We start from the raw sequence: 19,295 nt of genomic DNA, 5'->3' as shown, positions 1-19,295 counted from the left end.
GAGGGGTGGTGGCTTACCTGGTTTTTAGGAAGCTAGCCTTGCCTCTGATGGGATAGAAGGCTTCCAGCAGAGGTGTGGGCCAGGATATGTTGAAAGGCAATTGGAGTTATTCTGGGCAAGCTCAGGCGGGGTGGGGAGCAGTCTTACCTGGGGTTCACGAAGCTGGACTGGCCTCTGGTGGAAGAGGTGGCCTCTGCTAGAGGTGTGGGCAGGACATGTTGACATGATAGGAGAGGCAGTTGGGGTTATGTTAGGCAGGCACTGGTGGGGTGGGGGTGGGGCAGTCTTACCTGAGGAGTGGCTGTGACTTCATTTTTGACTCAATTATCATTCAATATTCTGTTATTTAGTCTCCATTACTTTGAGTTCTTTCTGTAGTTTTTTGTTGTTATTGTTGATATATAGCTTTATTCAGTTGTGGTAAGATAGAACACAGGATATTTCATTTTCCCTATATTTTTGAGGCTTTGTGTCCTGATATGTGACTTATATGTGCATATAAGTCCTATGGACTGCTAGAACAGTGTGTACTCTTTAGTGTTTGGGCATAATGTTCTGTAGATATCCCTTAGGTCCACTTGATTTATGATGTCATTTAGCTCCAATGTTTCTCTATTAGTTTTGTTCAGATAATCTGCTATTGGTGAGGGTGAGGTATTGCAGTCACCCACTATCACCATGTTGTAATTAATCTGTTGTGCTTTCACATCTAATGGTATTTCTTTTATGAAATTTGGTGTACCTGTGTTTGGTGTGTATGTTCAGAACTGTGATATCTTATTGTTTTATTGTTCCTTTGATGAGTCTAAAGTGACTCTCCTTAATCTCCTTTGACTACTTTTGGTTTGAAATCTATTTTTTCAGATATTAGAATGGCTAGGCCTATTTGTTTCCTAGTTCAATTTGCTTGGAATAACTTTTTCCATTCTTTTACCCTAAGGTGGTATCTGTTGTTGATGGTAAGGTATGTTTCTTGGATGCATAAAAAGAAGGATACTATTTTTTAATCCAATCAGTTAATCTGCTATCTTTTTATTGGGTAATTGAGACAATTAATATGCAGAGTTATTATTGAAGTATATATTAATTACTACCTTTTGTTGATTTTGTGATATTTTCGTAGACTTCATTTGTCCTGGTATTGTTTATTCCCTATGACCTCTTGAGTATGTTTATTCTTTTCTTTAGACTAAATTATTCCTTCCAATATCCTCTGTCAAGCTGGCTTGGTTATTAGAAATTTCTTTAGTCTGTTTTTATCATGGAAGCTTTTCATTTCTCCCTCAATTTTAATAGATCATTTTGTTGGTTATAGTAGTGAGGGTTGACAGTTTTGATCTTTCTGAATTTGGAATACATGTTTCCAGGCCCTTCTGGCTTTAAATGTCAAGTAATCAGGTGCTATTCTGATGACCCTGCCTTTATGAGTGACTTGACCTTTCTCTCTTGCAGGTGCCCTTTCAATAGCCTTATTCTGGTTTTAATGTTCTAGCTATAAAATGTCATGGCGAGTTTCTTTTCTGTCCTGTCTATTTGTACCTACATATGCATCTTTTGAATTCTGGAAATTTTTCTTCTATAATTTTATGAAAATATATTTTATGTGTTAGTATGGTATTCTCATTTTTTAATTCATAATTTGAAGTTTAGTTGTTATAAAAGTGATATGAAAGGGACAGAGAGAATAAAAGGTAGGAAGATTTAGGTGAGGAGTGTTGTCCTATTTTTAAACTGTTACTGCCTTTTAAGCCATGACTGCAACTCCAGCTACAATGCCCAGAATCCCCCCAGATTCTGTTCCCTCAGGTACCAATTCTTTCAAAGCTACAAAGGGAACTTTATCTAAATCTCTGTCCCTCCAAAGAACTCAAGATTCAAAGGTTGAGGTGGAATTCTGCTCCTCAGAGAGGCTGAATCGCAAGTCGCTCACCTCTTCTCCTTGCTAGAGTCTCCCCAAAAGCCCCCATCCTTCTCCTCACCCCCACTTAAAAACCCTTCTCCACATGGCTCCTCCCTACCACTTCCTGTCAGCTAGTTGCTGACTCAGCCTCCTGACTGCAGGTGAATTTTATGCTATTAAACAGTGTAACACACCTTTGCATCATTAAACAAATGTTCTAGAGCATAAACAAAAGTAACACACCTTAAAATAATATTCTACAACAGGGGAGAATCTATATTAATTTAATTACAGTTACATACATAGGGGATAATACTTCTCCCAGAAGCCATAGGCTGCTAAAATAAAAAGCCTTTTGTCAGGTGTGAGTCTGAGATAATTCCTCTCTAGTTGTTGGTCATGGTTGTTCCAGAGAAACCCCCCCCCCACCTCCAAAAAATACAGGGTATTGCTATTGATAGTCAATAGCTTCTGCAGGATGATGATTCAGGTTTGTTTAATATTGTGGTCCCTGGTAGGTGACCATGTTCCAGTGGATAACCCTACATCCATTATATATACTCAGCAGTACATGTTATATAGACTCAGAGGTCATGACATTTAAAAGTGGAGGGGGTAGATCTGGGGGAAGTTTGAACAAGGAGTGGGGGGGCGGGATGACTATGATCAAAATACATTTTATGAAATTCTCAAATAATATTTATAAAATTAATAAGCCAAATGAAAACTAAGTGGAAATATCATATGATTTCTATGATAAAAACAGATTAAAGAAATTTCCTCCCTGAGAATCTTTCTTCCCCTTCCCCACTAATGTTCCCTTTCTACGTTTTTGGATTCCACAAGTATTCTACATCAAACACACAAATCTAAAGCTTTTATGTTAAGATCCAAATATGAAATGTTTGATTCTTTCGGTCTTTGTTACCTCATTCAATGTACTTCCTTTCTTGCTAAATAAAATTCCATTGTGCCTAACGTACCAAATTTTCATTATCCATTCATCGATTGGACACCTAGGTTAATTCCATTTCTTCGCCGTTGTGATTTGAATGAGAAATGTTCCCCCATAGAGTCATGCATTTAAACACTTGGTCCCAACTGGTGTTTCTGAGGATGTTAAGGAACATTTAGAAGGAACAGTATTGCTGGATGAAGTACGTCACTGTGGGCAGGCTTTGAGTGTTGGTAGTATTGCCCTATTTCCTGCTCACCTTCTCTGCTTCTTAACATGACTGAGATGTGTTCTTTCAGCCCTGCTCCTGCTATCATGATTTCCTGTTATGGACTGTTATGGACATTTAGCTCTCTCAAACTTTAATCCAAGATAAACTCTTTATTGTTGCTTTTGGTCATGGTATTTCATCACAGTAACAGAAAAGCAACTAATGTACTCGCTACTGTATTGAGCACACTAGACGTGCAAGTGTCTCTGGAGTAGAAAATAGAGTCCGTAGGGTATACACCCAGAAGTTGTGTAACTAGGTCATTTTGTTCATCTATTTTTAGTTCTTTGAGGAACTGCCACACTGATTTTCATAGTAGCTGTACCAACTAGTACTCCCATTAACAGTGCATGGGGGTTTCCAATTCCCTCATTTTTTAAAAGCATTTGTTGTCTTTTGTTTTAATGTGACTTAGGTCAAATGACATCACAAAATGGTTTTATTTTGCATTTCCCTGATGGCTAATGGTGGCAAACACTTAAACCTTTTTTTCTTAGACATTTGCATTTCCTTTTTCTGAGAAAACTTTCTTCATATCATAGCCCACTTTTTAATTGTGTTGTTTTCTTGGTATCTAGGCTTTTTAAAAAGATTGTATATTCTAGACACTTCTCCTGCCATCAGATGTATAGTTGGCAAAGGTCTTTTTTTCCATTCTGTAGATGGCCTCTTCAGTTGACAAGTCCCCTTTGCAGTACAGAAACTCTTTCGATTCATGAACTTATACTTTTGATTATTGGTCCAGTTTCCTGAGTTACTGGGAGTACTATTCAGAAAGTCCTTACCCCAACTTATATCCTTAAGTGTATCCCTACTCTTTTTTCTAGAAGTTTCAGAGTTTGGGGTCCAACATCAATATTTTGATCCATTTGCAACTGATTTTTGTGCAGCATGAGAGAAAAGGATCAAGTTTCATTCTTTTTCATCTATATATCCAGTTTTCCCAACATAGTTTATTGAAGAGGCTGTCTTTTTTTCCATGTGTATTTTTGACATCCTTATATCAAAAATCAAGTGACTGAGCCAAACATGCTGGCATGCATCTTTAATTCCAGCACACTGGAGGCAGAGGCAGGTGGATATTTGTGGGTTAGAGGCCAGCCTGGTCTACAAATTGAGTTCCAGGACAGCCAGGGCTGTTACACAGAGAAACCCTGTCTCGAAAAACAAACTAACAAAAAAAGTCCTGGAGAAAACAAGGACATAGAGAACATATCTTCACATGATAAAAGCAGTATAAAGGAATCCCATAGCCAATATCATTCTAGCTGAAGAAAAACTCGAAGCATTTCCACTAAAATCAGGAAAGACACAAGGTTGTGCACTCTCCCCTCTCTATGAACATAATACTGAAGTCTTAGCTAGAGCAATAAGACAAGTGAAAGCCATAAAGGATCAAAGTCTCCCTACTTGTAGATGAAATGATTCTGTACATGGGTTAACTTGGAAAGTCAGCATTTATCCTGACAGGCCTACCTTTGTGACTTGGCATTTCTCATTTTCAGCTTTCAATATACTTTTTTTTTGTTCTGTCCATTTAGTGTTTCAGCTATAGAAATGTTTCTTTTCTGGTCCTGTTTGGTGCTTTGTGTATGTCTTATACCTGAATGAGTGTCTGTCCCTCTCAATTTGGGAAATTTTCTTCTGTGATCTTATTAAAATTATTTTTATGCCTTTTGTATGAAATTATTTTCCTTCTTGCATGATAAGAAAACATAGGTTTCACCTCTTCATGGAGTCCTAGAGTTCATGAATGTTCTGTTCATACATTGTTTTAAATGTATCATTGACTTGGAGTGAATGATCCAATTCCTTTATGCCGGAGGTTCTCACCCTTCCCATTGCTGCGACCCTTTAATCCAGTTCCTCAGGTTGCGTTGACCCCAACCATAAAATTATTTCATTGCTACTTCATAACTGTAATTTTGCCACTGTTGTGAATCATAATGTAAATAACTGTTTCCCTGTGGTCTTAGGCAACCTCTGTGAAAGGTCATTTGACCCCCAAAGGGGTTGTGACGCACAAGTTGAAATTGAATGCTCTATTCTCTCTTCATACAAGTCTATCTTCTGCATGATTCATCCTATTGGGGAGGGTTCTCACTGAAGATTTAATTTAATCTAGTGTGTTTTCTATCATTACTTTCATTTGAGTTTTCTTAGGTATGTCTCTTTATTAAATTCTATCTTCATATCCTGTATTGATTGCCTTGTTTTTATTCAGTTGTCTGTGTTCCCTTTGAAAGTACTGGAGTCCTCTTGAGATATTTTTACATATATATAATTGTTATTTTGAATTCTGCACCTGGAATTTTGTCCAAGTCATTTCCACTAGGGGTCATTAGTATGGGGCTGGTAATTTTTGGAGCAGATAAGCTGTCTGGGGTTTTCACATTACTTGGATTTTTGCACTAGGATCAGCCTTGTGGGGGTTACATTGTTGGTTAGATTTGTTGTTGTTGTTGTTGTTATTGTTGTTTTACTTCTGGTTGCCTCCCTTCTTCCAGTGGGTATATTTGTAATGCTCAGGAGAAACTAGATTGTAGCCGTTGTACCGGTTAGACTAGTGTTCCAGGCACCAGGCTCTAGCTCCTGTCTGAGGGTTGACTACTGTCTGAAGCAGCAGTCACTGTCCAGTAGATAAAGCACTCTGTAATGAAGTAGACAGTGACTACAAAATAGACACTAAGTACTGATTACTTTAGGGCCTAAAGGAACCCCGATGCTGATTTATGAGTGTGAGCAGAGTGGAGAAGGAAAGGAGGAGAGGAGACAATCACACTGAGTCTAGTGATGCGTGTTATGTTGTTACACTGGAAGTAGAGGAAGGGGGTATTCATAGGAGTGGGAATACTTGATCAAAGAAAAAGTGACCTGACTATCTGGGAGTTTTGATTAATAGTAGCCTACAAAGAGGAGGTAAAGACGGGTATCCCAATGCCATAAACAGTACCAGCCTCTGGGCTTTAGGAGTTGTAATACTAAGGAGTGGATATGGGGAAAGAGGAAGAAAGAAAGAAAGGAAAGAGAGAGTGCAAAGCAGCAAAAGGTGTGAACAGTAGGGGACAGTGTTGGCCTGTTAGAATGCTCTGCTTTACATTGTAAATAAGAAAGAGCTGTAGCGGAGGGAGGAGAGGTAGATGGAGGTTCTCTTTGTCAGGCCACTTCTTTTTCTCCCTGGTCCTGGTCCTGGTCCGAGGCTGTGCTGATTTTTACCAGTCCAGTTCTTCCCTTCTGGGCTCCCAGATCCTCTTGTATGGAGAGTTTTCTTGCCTCTCTTCTGTGGGCTGTGGGTAGCTGAGGCAAACTCCATCTAGCCACACTTGCTGCATTCACACGTCCAAAGTCGGAAGCAGCTGGTGGCTGTGTGGTGCCTGCAGCACTGTTTAGAGCTTTGCTTAGCTCCCTCTTTTTCACCTTTTCCCACCGGGGCACTGATGGGGGCCCTGGCAGCAGTCACTGGGAAGCCCTTTTGTGAAATGCCTACCAAGACCACTTTTGTGGCTATCCTGGTAGGGTTCGTTTAGACTATTTTACATGGAGTAAAATGTCCACATGGGGGTGATGGCTGCATTGGATGTAATTGCAGGAACAAGCCCAGGTCACTAGTGGAAATATTCTGTGATAGCTGAGGTTTGTTGCGGTGTTGATCAGGTAGACTCTAGGACTGGAGAAGAGGCTGACTGATGGATGATAACATATTTAGATTCCTTTGAATTCCTTAACTGTGATAAGCCTCACATGCTCCGGCATGGCTTCTCATCCATCAGCTTACCCAGAAGCCCTGCTTACTGTTTTCATTTCCAGCATGATTTCAGTTTGCCTTGTCTTCAGTAATTTCATGTCTTTATTGAGTTCTATTTCCATATCTTGTATTGACTTCTTTATTTTATTTATCTCTCTTGTTCTCTTAGAGAATATCCTTGTTTTCTTTGAGTTGTTGGACATACTTATAATCATTCTTTCAAATTCTTTCTCTGGAAATTCTCCTAAGTCATTTTCATTCAGGTCCATTAGTGTGGGATCAGTCATTTTTTTTGTGGAGATATGTTTTCTTGGATTGTCATGTTATTTTTTGTTTCTGCACTAAAACTTGAGCATCTGAAGTTAGTCCACTGAGTTAAAAGTTTGGGCTGGGGGCTGATACTCCAGAGAGTGCTTACATTTCAGGCCCAGGAGCTAGGGGATCCACAGGAGTGTGGCCAGGGCTCTCTGGGGACTCAGGAACTAATGGATGATAAAAGTTTGTTCTGCAGGCTCAGGGTCCTAGGTCCTGTCAGACCAGAGGTTAGGGGAATGATGGAACTTTGAGCCAAATGCTCAGAGCCCAGGGACTGATGCCTTACTTGTCAGTTCCTGGGAAGGCAGAAGGTTGGACCTGATGTCTACTGTCTTATAACCCAAGCAACACACTCCCCTCCAAAATATTTGGGTCATTTGTTCTTCTCAGCACTCTTGGGAGCAAAGATTCTTGGCCTGTCCACTACACTCTCATCTGAGAAGCACCAATCACAAAAATACATTTCCTTGTGTCATTACATTTATATTTTATCAGGTAGCTTTGAGCTAGAGCTGATTGGCCCAATGTGAAAATGTTAACCAAATAAACTCTCTTTCTCTGGTAATTTATAACCATCACTAAGAAATGCTGTAGACCTGTCTCAAGTACATCACTTGGGAATTGGGGTAAAACTGGGCTCAAGTGGGAAAGGAGCATATTTCATCATGTGTACAGAAATATAAAACAAAGAAAGAAGGATGGGAAGGTGGAAACAGGACAGAGAAGGCAGGATATATTGAGACAGGAGGAGGAGGAAGATAGATATCGATGCTGTTGTAAAAGATGAGGGCTCTGGGTCTCACGGTCTCTATCACATATGCCGTCTACCTCATTTTTGCAGATTCCTGTGCTTAGCAGTGAAAGACTTTGTGGCTGATATTGTAAAGGCCTGGAGCCAAATAAAACAGAAGAATACAGCAGTGGAGTCTGTGATTTTGAAAGTAAGCTCCCTTTCCTAGTGTCTTCTCTCTCTGTGAGCCAGGACTCACCTTTCCAGTAAAACAATGGGGGATCATAAAGGAATGGCAAAGTTGAGGAGCTGGCAAACCTTCTTGATGAGAAAAGCCCAGTCTCATCACCCTCATCTTTGCCAAATGAAGAATGGTACTTTGTATGCATATACTCATGCCCATGAATAAACACAAGTATACAGTAAGCATCAGTGAATAGAGTTAATACATCAAAGCATGCATGTGAATATATGCATGTAAGATGTGACTCAGATAGCAGAATGCTTGTTATGCATGTATAAGGTCACAGATTCTAGCCCCAGCACTACAAACACATGCATATGATAGAAATATGCCAGGGTTGGGATATGGCTCAACAGTTAAAGTACTTACTGTGCAAATGTGAAGACTGGGCTTTGGGTCCCCAGAAACTCACATAAGGGTGAGCATTGTAATTCCATCTCTAGAAAGTGGAGACAGGGACCCCAATAACAATCTAGCTAGACACTATGCATATCAAGGAGTTGTGGGTTTGATTCAGAGACCTTGCACAATGAATAGGGTGGAAGAGGGATTGAGGATAATCCTGACACTAACCTCAGGTCTCCACCCATACACACACACACACACACACACACACACACACACACACACACACACACTCACTCACTCACATACACAAACTCGTGTGCCCACATATGTGCAAAAACATGCATATACATAAACACACACATTAAAAAATAGGAAAAAGAAATAGAGACACACTCACCTCCTATAACAGTACCTAACAGGTGGCACACACTTTGTGTCAGAGCTTGTTCTAAGTGCTTTAATGTAATGTATCAATTCTCACAGCTGTCCTAAGGTATAGAGGGACAAGGATGTTAAGTAACTTGTCTCACATCACAAACAACTAAAGCAATGTTGTCAACCTGTGGGTCACAACCCCTTGGGGGCCTAAACAACCCTTTTCCAGGGGTCACATATCAGATATCCTGCATGTCAGATATTTGAATTACAATTCATAACAGTAACAAAACTACAGTTATGATGTAGCAACAAAAATAATGTTATGGTTAGGGGTCACTGCAACATGAGGAGCTGTATTAAAGGGTCTCAGCATTAGGAAGGTCGAGAACCACTGTACTAAGTAAAGTTTAAATCATGAGGCAGATGTACATCTTTGAAATACAAATGTGTGCAGACAGACACCAACCCCGTGCAGAGGCACACCAGGAACGTGCTTATGAATGTACTAGCATGAAAATGTTTCTATTTCTCCATTTTGTCCATGTTCCACACAAATTTAAGGGCCAGCTTGACATGAGGAAGGCTATGTGAAACATGCATAGATCCCTGAAGCTACTTAGAAATAAAGACTTTATGCTTAATCCCCTAATAGCCTTTTGGTGTCAGCACCTCACCTCACATATGAATTTCTATATCCAGTGTTTCTGGCATATTACTATCCCATACCATCACTACTTCTCATTCTGTCCTTCATAACAATATGAGTTTCTTTCTTCCCTCTCTAGAGTGACTTGATGTATGATAAACTCAGTGTCATTATTGATATCCTGGCTGAGGATGCAGATGTTATCTCTGCTGAGGAAAGAGCTGCATGTGCCGAAGCTGAAGGAGAGCCCTTCGTCTCACAAATACACCACACCACAAGATCCAAAATGGAGTTGATCACAAGGGCTCAGAACCTCCAGCAATCCTTGAAACTCGTCATATTCCAGATTGAACAAGGTACGGTGCTTAGAGTTATTGTGACTAGGATGGGAAAAAAGTAAGGCTTCCTCCTATGAATGGTTTAATGACATCCTTTAGTCTGGGTTTGCTATCTGGCCTCACTGACAACACTTGGCTGGATGCAATGTTCAGGTTGTCTTCCAAATCAGTCCTCTGCCTGCTGATTTGAAAAGCCTCAGTAGAGATAAGCTGTCCTTTTGACTTCCCCTTTCCTGGCCCACAGTTCCTATACTTACCTATTTTGGGAACGGACACTCATCCTAAACAGCTACATGTGACAAGTAACACCACTGAAGCTCTGTCAGCCTTACTTCTTGTCATGGAAAAATTTCTATCTTCTGTCATTTCAACACCCAAGGCTAATCAGCAGCCTGTGGCCATTTGGAAAGAAAATGGTGTTCATCTTTGCATGCCTTACACACAAGTAGTCAGGCGTAGGGATCCTGAGAACGGCCTTGCTGACTCGCCAGTGATAGCCATTGCCCAGAATTCTTGACAGTCTCCAAACTTGCAGCTTGATATGAAGCTCTAAACTTCTCCAGATTCTTCATAGAACATTTTGATGACCATGTCATCTCCATACTGCTCCTTTGAAAAATAAATAAAAAAAGATGCTGTGAGATAAAGTCTGTTCTAGCTGAGCTATTAGAATTGAGCAGAAGTCCCACATAACATGGAATTCTTTCCTGCTAGCCTTTGGTGGTTATCTGTGGCACCTTCCCCTGCCTTGGGACCTTTAGGAGAAACCTTAGCCATGTTTCTGAGAATAGACATCTCCCTTTTGTACTATAGAATGATTAAATAATCTCTTTCTGTTTCTATAGTTAGTTTTCATGGATTAAACAATCATTTTGTCTCTATTTCTGTAGTAATGAAGATCAAATTAAATTGACTTAGCCATAGCTCTGTCACAAACCATCTTTAGTCTGTTCCCTCAATGCATGTTAAATTTGAAAGTTGCAGTTTAGGGCTGGAGAAATGGCTCAGCAGTAAGAGCACTGGCTGTTCTTCCAGAGGCCCTGAGTTCAATTCCCAGAAACCACATGGTGGCTCACAACCATCTGTAATGGAATCTGATTCCTTCTTCTGGTATGGATGGGAAAAAAAGCACTCATATGCATAAAATAAACAAATAAATAAAAGTTGCAGCTTGTGGTCATGGGATAAATAAAGACTTGGCAGTGAGGTAGTGAATGAACACATGAGCTTTGGCAAAAGCTGAACACATGAGCTATACAACATATGGACTGATAAAAAAAGATAGTAACATCTGGGTAGTGGGGTGAGACATTTGAATGAAGAGTAATGGGCCAGGGAGATTTCTCGGTGCATAATGCACTCATTGTACACAGCTAACAACCTGAGTTTGAATCCCCAGAACCTATGTAAAAGCAGGATGTGGTAACAGACACATCTGTAAACTCAGCATGCCTCTATGGGGAAATGGGAGAAAGAGATAGGAGAATCACTGGAAGCTTGTGGGCTAGTCTGGTGAATGCAGCAATAAACCACAAGAGATATCTTATCTCAAGCAAGGTGGAAAATTAGAACTGCTTCTGAGGTTGTCTTCTGACTTCCACATGTATATTGTGGCATGCATACTTGGGCGTACACACACACATCATACACATACACCATGCATACACACAATTCACACAAGCATGTACACACATGCATAGCATAGTCCTAGAGGTTCAAGTCTGAACAAATGTCATGTGAGAATATATGCTAACAAAATGGAGATAGAAAAAAATAGTGATTTCCTCCCAGGTATTCATATCACCCTCTCTCAAACATCTACTCACAGCTGTGTGTGCTGTGTGGGTGACAGAAAAAGAATAACAAAGACAACAGAATGTTCATGCATGGATCTAAAAAGACTTGGAAATGACACTAGAAAGAGTGTGGGAGCAGAAGAGGCATCATGAGGGAAAGCAGGAGAAGAGTCTTACTGGCTACCTACATATAAATGCTCAGAAACTGTTCGCTAAATGTGACCAATCTTCCACCCTTCTCTACTTCCTTTATTCCTTCCCTTCTTCCCTCCCTCCCTTTCTTCCTCCACTTTTTCTCTATAGTTCTGGATGAAGAAAGCAGACAGTCCTTATCAGTTAAGAACTTCACATCATCCCTCTTCCTGGGAGAAGATGACTCAGAGGACTTGGATCAGATGAGCCCAAGACACCGTAAGCATCTTTGTTCTCGCATTCTGGTCTTCATCACTGCCACCTAGTTTCCAGGGACTATGTATGCCGTCATGCATCTGCCTGTAGACATGACTGCACTCTATACTGGGAAGTCCTCACTCTTCCAGAAGCTCCACACTATGTCACCCCAGTGTCCACAGCAAAGATTATGTTAGACACTCGGAAAATAGTGCTCTGGTGAGAGTCATTGTCTTCGCTGCAGGTCAGCAAGCACCTCAGCGTTCCCCTCTTCTCAGTGAGCGTTCCGATCTGTCTAAAAGGATCTAAGGGGGCCGCTGTGATGTGAGAACCCTGACATTTATTCAGACGAAAGCCTTTGAGCTTGACCCTAACCCACTGGGGAAGGGGAGCTAATTACAAGTGGGGAGAAAGGCTTTTTGTTTGCATCTGTCTCCAAGGTGATGCTTTTCCTGTTTAGGTTCTCATTGTGGCCCCTTGTCTTCTATATCGTCTCTCAAAAGTGAAGACCTACATTACCTTGACTTAGAACACTTATATTCTACACCTGAAATGATGTAAGTATGCAACCATATGACCTTTTAATGTATTTTCTGTCTCTCTGGTTGGTAACACAGTCTAGCAAATCCAGAGTCAAATTCTGATTCTACTTAACTATTTGTGTGACCTACCCAGTTACTTAACCGATATAAGCCTTGATTTTTTCCAAATGGAATGAAGGTAATGACTGGACTTTGCACATGAGCTTGTTCTATTTGTTGAGTTTAGATGTGAAAAGTACTTGCACTGAGCTGGGTACTTGATACTCGTAGTTAAGTGCCATGTGCATTAGCAGTTACTATCATTATAAACACATAATAAACGCCGGTTATTATTTCAGAGGACCTATTTTCTCAGTGGTGCTTTTAACTGTAAATGGTTAAAGATACCAAAAAAACAAATGGTCATGTAAAGGACTGGATAGAAACTCCAAGGACACTTATTCTGCTAGTCCTGGTTCTCTAGCATATCCCAGCAGCCAAACTCTACCACACTAAGTTATTTTGAGTTAGTTAGAGAAACTGCAGTTTCTCACTGTGGTCAAGGGAGGTGAAACTGTTGTAAGTTTAGTAATTAATTTAAATCTCCCTATGCTTGAACAGCCGAACTATATATACCCTTTCCAGTTTCTCAGAAGAAGGACACACACAGCAAATGTTTCTTTAAAAGTTTCTTTAAGAAAACAATTCTACTCAGGCTTCTGACAGCCTCCCAAATCCCTCACTTCACCATTCATGTTTGAGGTCTCATGGGTCTGCCTTCTGAGTTGTGATAAGCAGCTGCACAGGCAAATATTAAACACCAACTGTGTAAAAGGATTGCCTGGTTTATTCCTGGTGTCAACCCTCCCACTGTAACCTATTCCAAGCAACTGAGATATCTTTAAATGCTAAGTTGGGAATGAGTATGCACAGTTGACATGAGATGGTGTGAACTGGTTCTAGAATACTCTGGTGTTGATGTTGACACCCTAGATGAATACCTAGATGAATAAAAACTGCTTCTTTCGCTGTTGTTGTTATACCCTCTTTTACCAGACTTTCCTCTCCAATGTGTAATGAGTACACCTTTGTTTTCTGGTGTGAAAGTGCCACAAAGGAGTCAGTTATCGCTGAGATTAGTAATGTAGACGTAATAGTCAAAATACATTTGCAACCAAGATACTCAAAAATTAGATATGGGAATAGGCCATGGCTATTTCACTCAATGTGGAAAAACAGAACTCATATCTAAGGCCTACAAATATAACTAAGATTGCAAATTTTGCTTCTTTAATATGAGCCATAATTCCGCTAAAGCTTCCAGACTGACTGGACATTCTCTCTTAGAACAAACACGTTAGTCTTGGGCATGAAAGACATCTCTCTATACCTTTAAGAACCATTTGGCTTGTACCCAGGGGAGGAGGCCTTCCCTCGGCGATTTTTCATCATGCAGATGAAGTCTGAGGCTTTAGTGTTTACCTTCTTCCCTGTCTAATTCCAGACGCTTCAAAGAGAAGTGTGTCATGAACAACTACTTTGGAATTGGACTAGATGCAAAAATTTCTCTGGAGTTCAATACCAGAAGAGAAGAACACCCAGGACAATACAAGTAAGAGGAAGAGGCTCAGCTCTCTGTACAAATACACACAACGATGATACACATATGTATTCCTACATCAGACAAGCAATGGAAAGACCGAGGTCCTTGGGAAATAAAATGCATTGGTCTCGGGACTAGCCTAGTGGGGACAGCATATCCTGAAAGTTGGGCTGCTCTATGATAATTACTCTGCCATCATTCATCAGTACTCCCATTCCATAGCCTACCCATGTGGATTTCTGTATAAAGAGCTACGTCTGTTACTGCTGTTGAGAACAGATTGCATTGAAACTTTGTTGTTTCTAAGATATTAACTGGGTCCTTAGTAGGGGCTCCAAATCTGTTTTTGCATGACAGAGCTACAAAGTATCCAAGATGCTTCTATTGTTTCTTGGTGTTCCAGGTTGGGTCCTCTGGACCTATTGATTAGTATTGGCCTACCTGGCACCTTCTGGTAGTTTTATCCTACAGATATACCATAAGACAGCTTCAGAGTTCTTATAAATTAAAAGTATAAGTAAAAAGGACCACCCTATGCCTACATGGGACTGACCTAGGTCCTTTGCATATATGTGACAGTTGTGTAGCTTGGTCTTCTTGTGGGACTCCTAACAGTGGGAGCAGGGGCTGTCTCTCTGACTCTTTTGCTGGCTTTTGGGAACCTATTCCTCATCCTGGGTTGCCTTGCCCAGCCTTAATACATGGGGAGGTGCCTAGTCTTACTGATATACCATGGCTGGCTGATATCCATGGGACGCCTGCCAGTTTCTGAATAGAAACAGAGGAGGAGTGGATGAGGGGCCAGAGGGAAGTGGGGCATTGGGAAGAGAGGAGGGAGGGCAGACTGGTTGGGATGTAAAATAAAGGAATGAATATTTTCCAAAAGGACCGTCCCACCCCTGTCACTGCCACTAGAGTCTGTTTCTCAGAAAAGTCCTGGGATGAGGATGAAGCATGGTACCAGATAGGTGCTTTACAAAGTCTCTCTCAGTTGATTAGTGTCCTTTCATTTTCTTAGGGGTATCCTTTCAAGTTCAAAAATTTTGAATTTACAAGGCCTAGTAATTTTTTTCTTTATGTACCATGTCTCTGGTATCATACTAATCTAACTCAAGCTCTGAAAATATTGTTTTCTTCTAAAATTTTATTGTTTTGGCTCTTACATTTGAGCCTGTGATGTACTTTGAATTATTATTGTTTTGGGTGTGTGTGTATGGGGTGAGCTAATGCTCTAAACTCATCATTCTGCATCTTTAGTCAGTGTTCTATTGCTGTGAAAAGAGACCATGAGCAAGGCAACTCTTACAACAGAAAGCATTTAACTGGGGACTTGTTTAGTTTCAGAATTTTAGTCCACTGTCATCATGGCAGGGAGCGCGGCAGCATGCATGGTGCTGCAGCAGTAGCTGAGAGTTCTATATCCTGATCCACAGGCCGAGAGAAAGATAGAAACACTGGGCCAGAGGTGGGCTTTGGAAAACCTCAAAGCCCACCCCCAGGGACACACTTCCTCCAACAAAGCCACACCTCCTAATCTCTCTAAACCTATCAAAGATTTCCATCCCCTGATCACTAAACATTCAAATATATGAGCCTATAGGTGGCATTCTTACTCAAACCCCTGTAGATACCTCATTTATCTCTGTACCATATCTTTTTAAAAAGTTAACATTTTCCCAATTGTGTTAGCATCTTCATCAAAAGTCAATTGACCATAAATGTAATGGTTTGTTTCTAGACTCTTCTGTTTCACAGATCCTTTTGTCTATCCTGTGCAAGTACCACATTACTTTAGAAACTGTAGCTTAGTAGTAACTTTAGAGATAAGTAGATAAAAGTCTCCCAACCTTGTGCTTATTTTAATTAATTTATTTACAGAATTGTTTTGCTTTTTTCTAGGTATATTTGCTTTTCTATATAATTAAGCTTCTGTTTTTATAAATGATAAAACTAAAGTGCCCAGAAAGTTTTTGGTTTCAAACAGAGCATAAATTTTGTGATAGCCTTCTTATATTTCAAAACATTCCCTGTGAAAGCTTATTTCTGTGACTTTAAAAGTTCATAAATGATATTCAACCCTTTTAGGGAGTATCAGCTCTTTGTTTTTATAGGACATCCTATAGTCAACAAGATCCTATTATTCTTAAGTCCACCCAGTGTCTCCTGTTATTCTTGCCTGTCCCATGTTTTCTCCATCCCAAACACATAAAGACTAACATGTAAACATGTTCATATTTATGGGATAAAGTGAACTATTTCAATACTTTTATACAATGTGTGTTGTTCAAAACAGCATCATTAATATTTCTCTCCCCTTACTAGTTAATGTTGTGATCTGTACAGCTCTTCTTTTCTTGTTATTGGTAAAATATGTATTAAGCTTTTCTGACTTGTTATACATACAATTTAGGTGAGCAATACCCTCTTGTCTATGGCATTTATTACGACATCACTCCTCACATTTGCACCAATAACTAAAAAACAATTTAATTTTCAAGTTCTGGTTAGAAATGAGAAATCTAGTTCCTTCTCATCTCAACAGAATTTCTTTTAATTTTTGATAATTTGCTTAGTTATTTACTCATACAGAAAAAAACTGAAAATAAATCACAGTTCTTTTACATCTCATAAAAAATTTCTTTTGAAAAGTGTTTCTGTGAATTACCACATAGCCTAGAAATATGTTAATTCTTGTCATATTAAAATGCCATTTTTCTTTCTTTGATTTGAATGAATTATTACCCGTAAATCTATTTTTTTATCCAGGGTGCAGTTACAAACTAATTAAATAAAATAGATGTTGATATATCATTGAAAATAAAAATAGTTATATTTATTTATTTTCAGTTGTTTGTTTTTGTTTTTCGAGACAGGGTTTCTCTGTGTAACATCCCTGGCTGTCCTGGAACACTCTTTGTAGTCCAGGCTGGCCTCGAACTCACTGAGATCCGCCTGCCTCTGCTTCCTGGGTACTGGGATTAAAGGCATGTGTCACCACACATGACTAATTTTTAATAATTCACTGAGTCCAGATAGTGTTGCCTATACATACATTGGAACATGGGCAACCTACCAGAGAGGATAAGAAAATCTAAGTGTATCCCAGAAGAATTGGTTGGGTGGTTGAATAAGGGATGAATACAATTGAAATACATTGTATGCATGTATAATTTCTCAAAGAATAAATTTAAAGTATAATAGTGAAAACAAATTTAAAGTATAATATTAAAAACAAAAAAAAAGCACTTGAAAAATAAGATGTTTCCTCCGTCCTGTCTTCCCCCCAGCCACTTCCCTGTATATCATTCACCTTCTGACTGTCTTTTTCTCCTCCTCTGTCTGCAGTAGCCGCCTTAAGAACAAAATATGGTATGGCCTTCTGGGAAGCAAGCAGCTACTGCGGAGCTCTTACAGGAAGCTGGAAGAGCGCATACACCTGGAGGTTAGTAGAAAGGGCCATGTTTCCTGGGCACAGAAAAGGGAAGCCTCAGAAATCGCCTTTCCACTGTATCTTTGGTTCTTTTCAAATGAAACTCTGGGGATCCTCCCTCACAGCCATGGGGACGAGGCACAAGGTTTTCTTTCTGCTTCCTAGATAAGAAAATGATAGTATGAAAGAAAGACCAAGCCTCTCTCCATCTCTGTGAAGGATCTTTGTGCTGGTATCTGAAAAGCCAGGCAGTAAGAGCTCCTCTTTTTTTTTTCTTTCAGTGTGATGGAAAAGCCATTTCCTTGCCAAACCTTCAAGGCATTGTAGTGCTCAACATTACCAGCTATGCTGGAGGTGTCAACTTCTGGGGACGCAACACGGCAACCGCAGTGAGTGTGGAGCGAGGAATGGGGTGGGCAAGAGGCCTGACTCTCCCAAATGAGTGCAGAAAGGACTGCCGGGCTGACCAGAAGGGAAAGCAGACATTGGGGAAGATGAGTTGGCTTGGAATCCTTATGGCAGTATCTGTAGGTTTACCTTTTTAAAACAGTTGTCATTCCAGAGCACAAGAATCAAATAAGAACCTCAGAACTATGTCATGTGACCCCTGGGTTTTGACTTTCCTGTTACTAAGGCCTGAAAGACACTCAGAAGATGATTACCTAGGAGGCCATGTTCTTCATCCCAAGATAGTATGTCAGTAAAGACATCTGGAAAACCAGTCATGAGCTCCTTGCTCTGAGTTCATCTAAGAAGTCCATGAAACTAATAGAACTGGCCTTGGGAATTCACGATGCTGCACTGGACAGGGAAGAGATTGGTTGATTTGTGATCTCCAAAGGAGCTCAAATGGATTACAAGCACAAGTCCCTTTTCTAAGCCTGGCTTCCTTACCTTACTTTTCCCCTTTAGTATAGTTTTCTCATTTCTTCATAGACTAGGAAAAATGTTACCAGTAGTCCTCAAAGCACATTTATTTATTATGGACAAAGTATGGATTCTTGTGAGAATTATGACATGGTTCCTATTCCCTAGGAATATGACGCCCCTGCAATGGATGATGGGAAGCTAGAGGTAGTGGCAATTTTTGGTTCTATACAGATGGCCATGTCTCGTCTCATCAACCTGCAGCATCATCGAATTGCCCAGGTAAGCAAGGGTTGGGTTAAAGATGAGATAAAATTTCTAGCTTCAACCCAAGGATGTGAGGTAATCCTAGCGATTACCTGATTGTAAAAGTTCCTGGGTAGTGGAAGCAGGCAATCTGTTAGGCAGTAGGGTGGCGACTGATGTTGAAGATACAAGTGTCAGGGACCCAAAACCCCAAAAACTTATAGGTAATACATGCTTTTCCTTGGGATGATCTGATTCATATCTGCTGCCAGTGTCTCTTCAAATATACATTCACACTGTGACCCAATACCAGAGTAGCCCACAGTATTTTCTTCATTTTTCCTTTTTTTCCTCTCTCCTTTTGTGATAGTGCCATGAGGTGATGATAACGATTGATGGTGATGAAGGCATCCCAGTGCAGGTGGATGGGGAAGCATGGATTCAGAGACCAGGCATTATCAAGATTAAATACAAGAATACTGCCCAGATGTTGATGAGAGATCAGGTAAGAGAAAAGTTCTCCTGGAGCTCCTACATTGCCTCATTCATAGCTATCACATTTCTAGTCAAGA

At 40.2% G+C, this 19,295-nt stretch overlaps 1 protein-coding gene across 1 annotated transcript in view; it reads left to right on the top strand.

Annotated features, from left to right (window-relative positions):
- Dgkk (diacylglycerol kinase kappa) overlaps positions 1-19,295 on the top strand; it is a 130,704-nt gene that overhangs the window by 95,787 nt on the left and 15,622 nt on the right. The window contains exons 14-22 of the mRNA XM_059251222.1: positions 8,028-8,127; positions 9,672-9,888; positions 11,970-12,077; positions 12,517-12,613; positions 14,082-14,189; positions 17,526-17,622; positions 17,892-17,999; positions 18,646-18,759; positions 19,094-19,228. Coding sequence (XP_059107205.1) covers positions 8,028-8,127; positions 9,672-9,888; positions 11,970-12,077; positions 12,517-12,613; positions 14,082-14,189; positions 17,526-17,622; positions 17,892-17,999; positions 18,646-18,759; positions 19,094-19,228 — 1,084 coding nt within the window. The remainder of the gene's footprint in view (positions 1-8,027; positions 8,128-9,671; positions 9,889-11,969; positions 12,078-12,516; positions 12,614-14,081; positions 14,190-17,525; positions 17,623-17,891; positions 18,000-18,645; positions 18,760-19,093; positions 19,229-19,295) is intronic.

The sequence above is a fragment of the Peromyscus eremicus genome, chromosome X (assembly GCF_949786415.1).
Source record: "Peromyscus eremicus chromosome X, PerEre_H2_v1, whole genome shotgun sequence".
Classification (NCBI taxonomy): domain Eukaryota; kingdom Metazoa; phylum Chordata; class Mammalia; order Rodentia; family Cricetidae; genus Peromyscus; species Peromyscus eremicus.
Note: the sequence above shows the minus strand (reverse complement) of the source record. Positions and strands in the feature narration are given on the sequence as shown.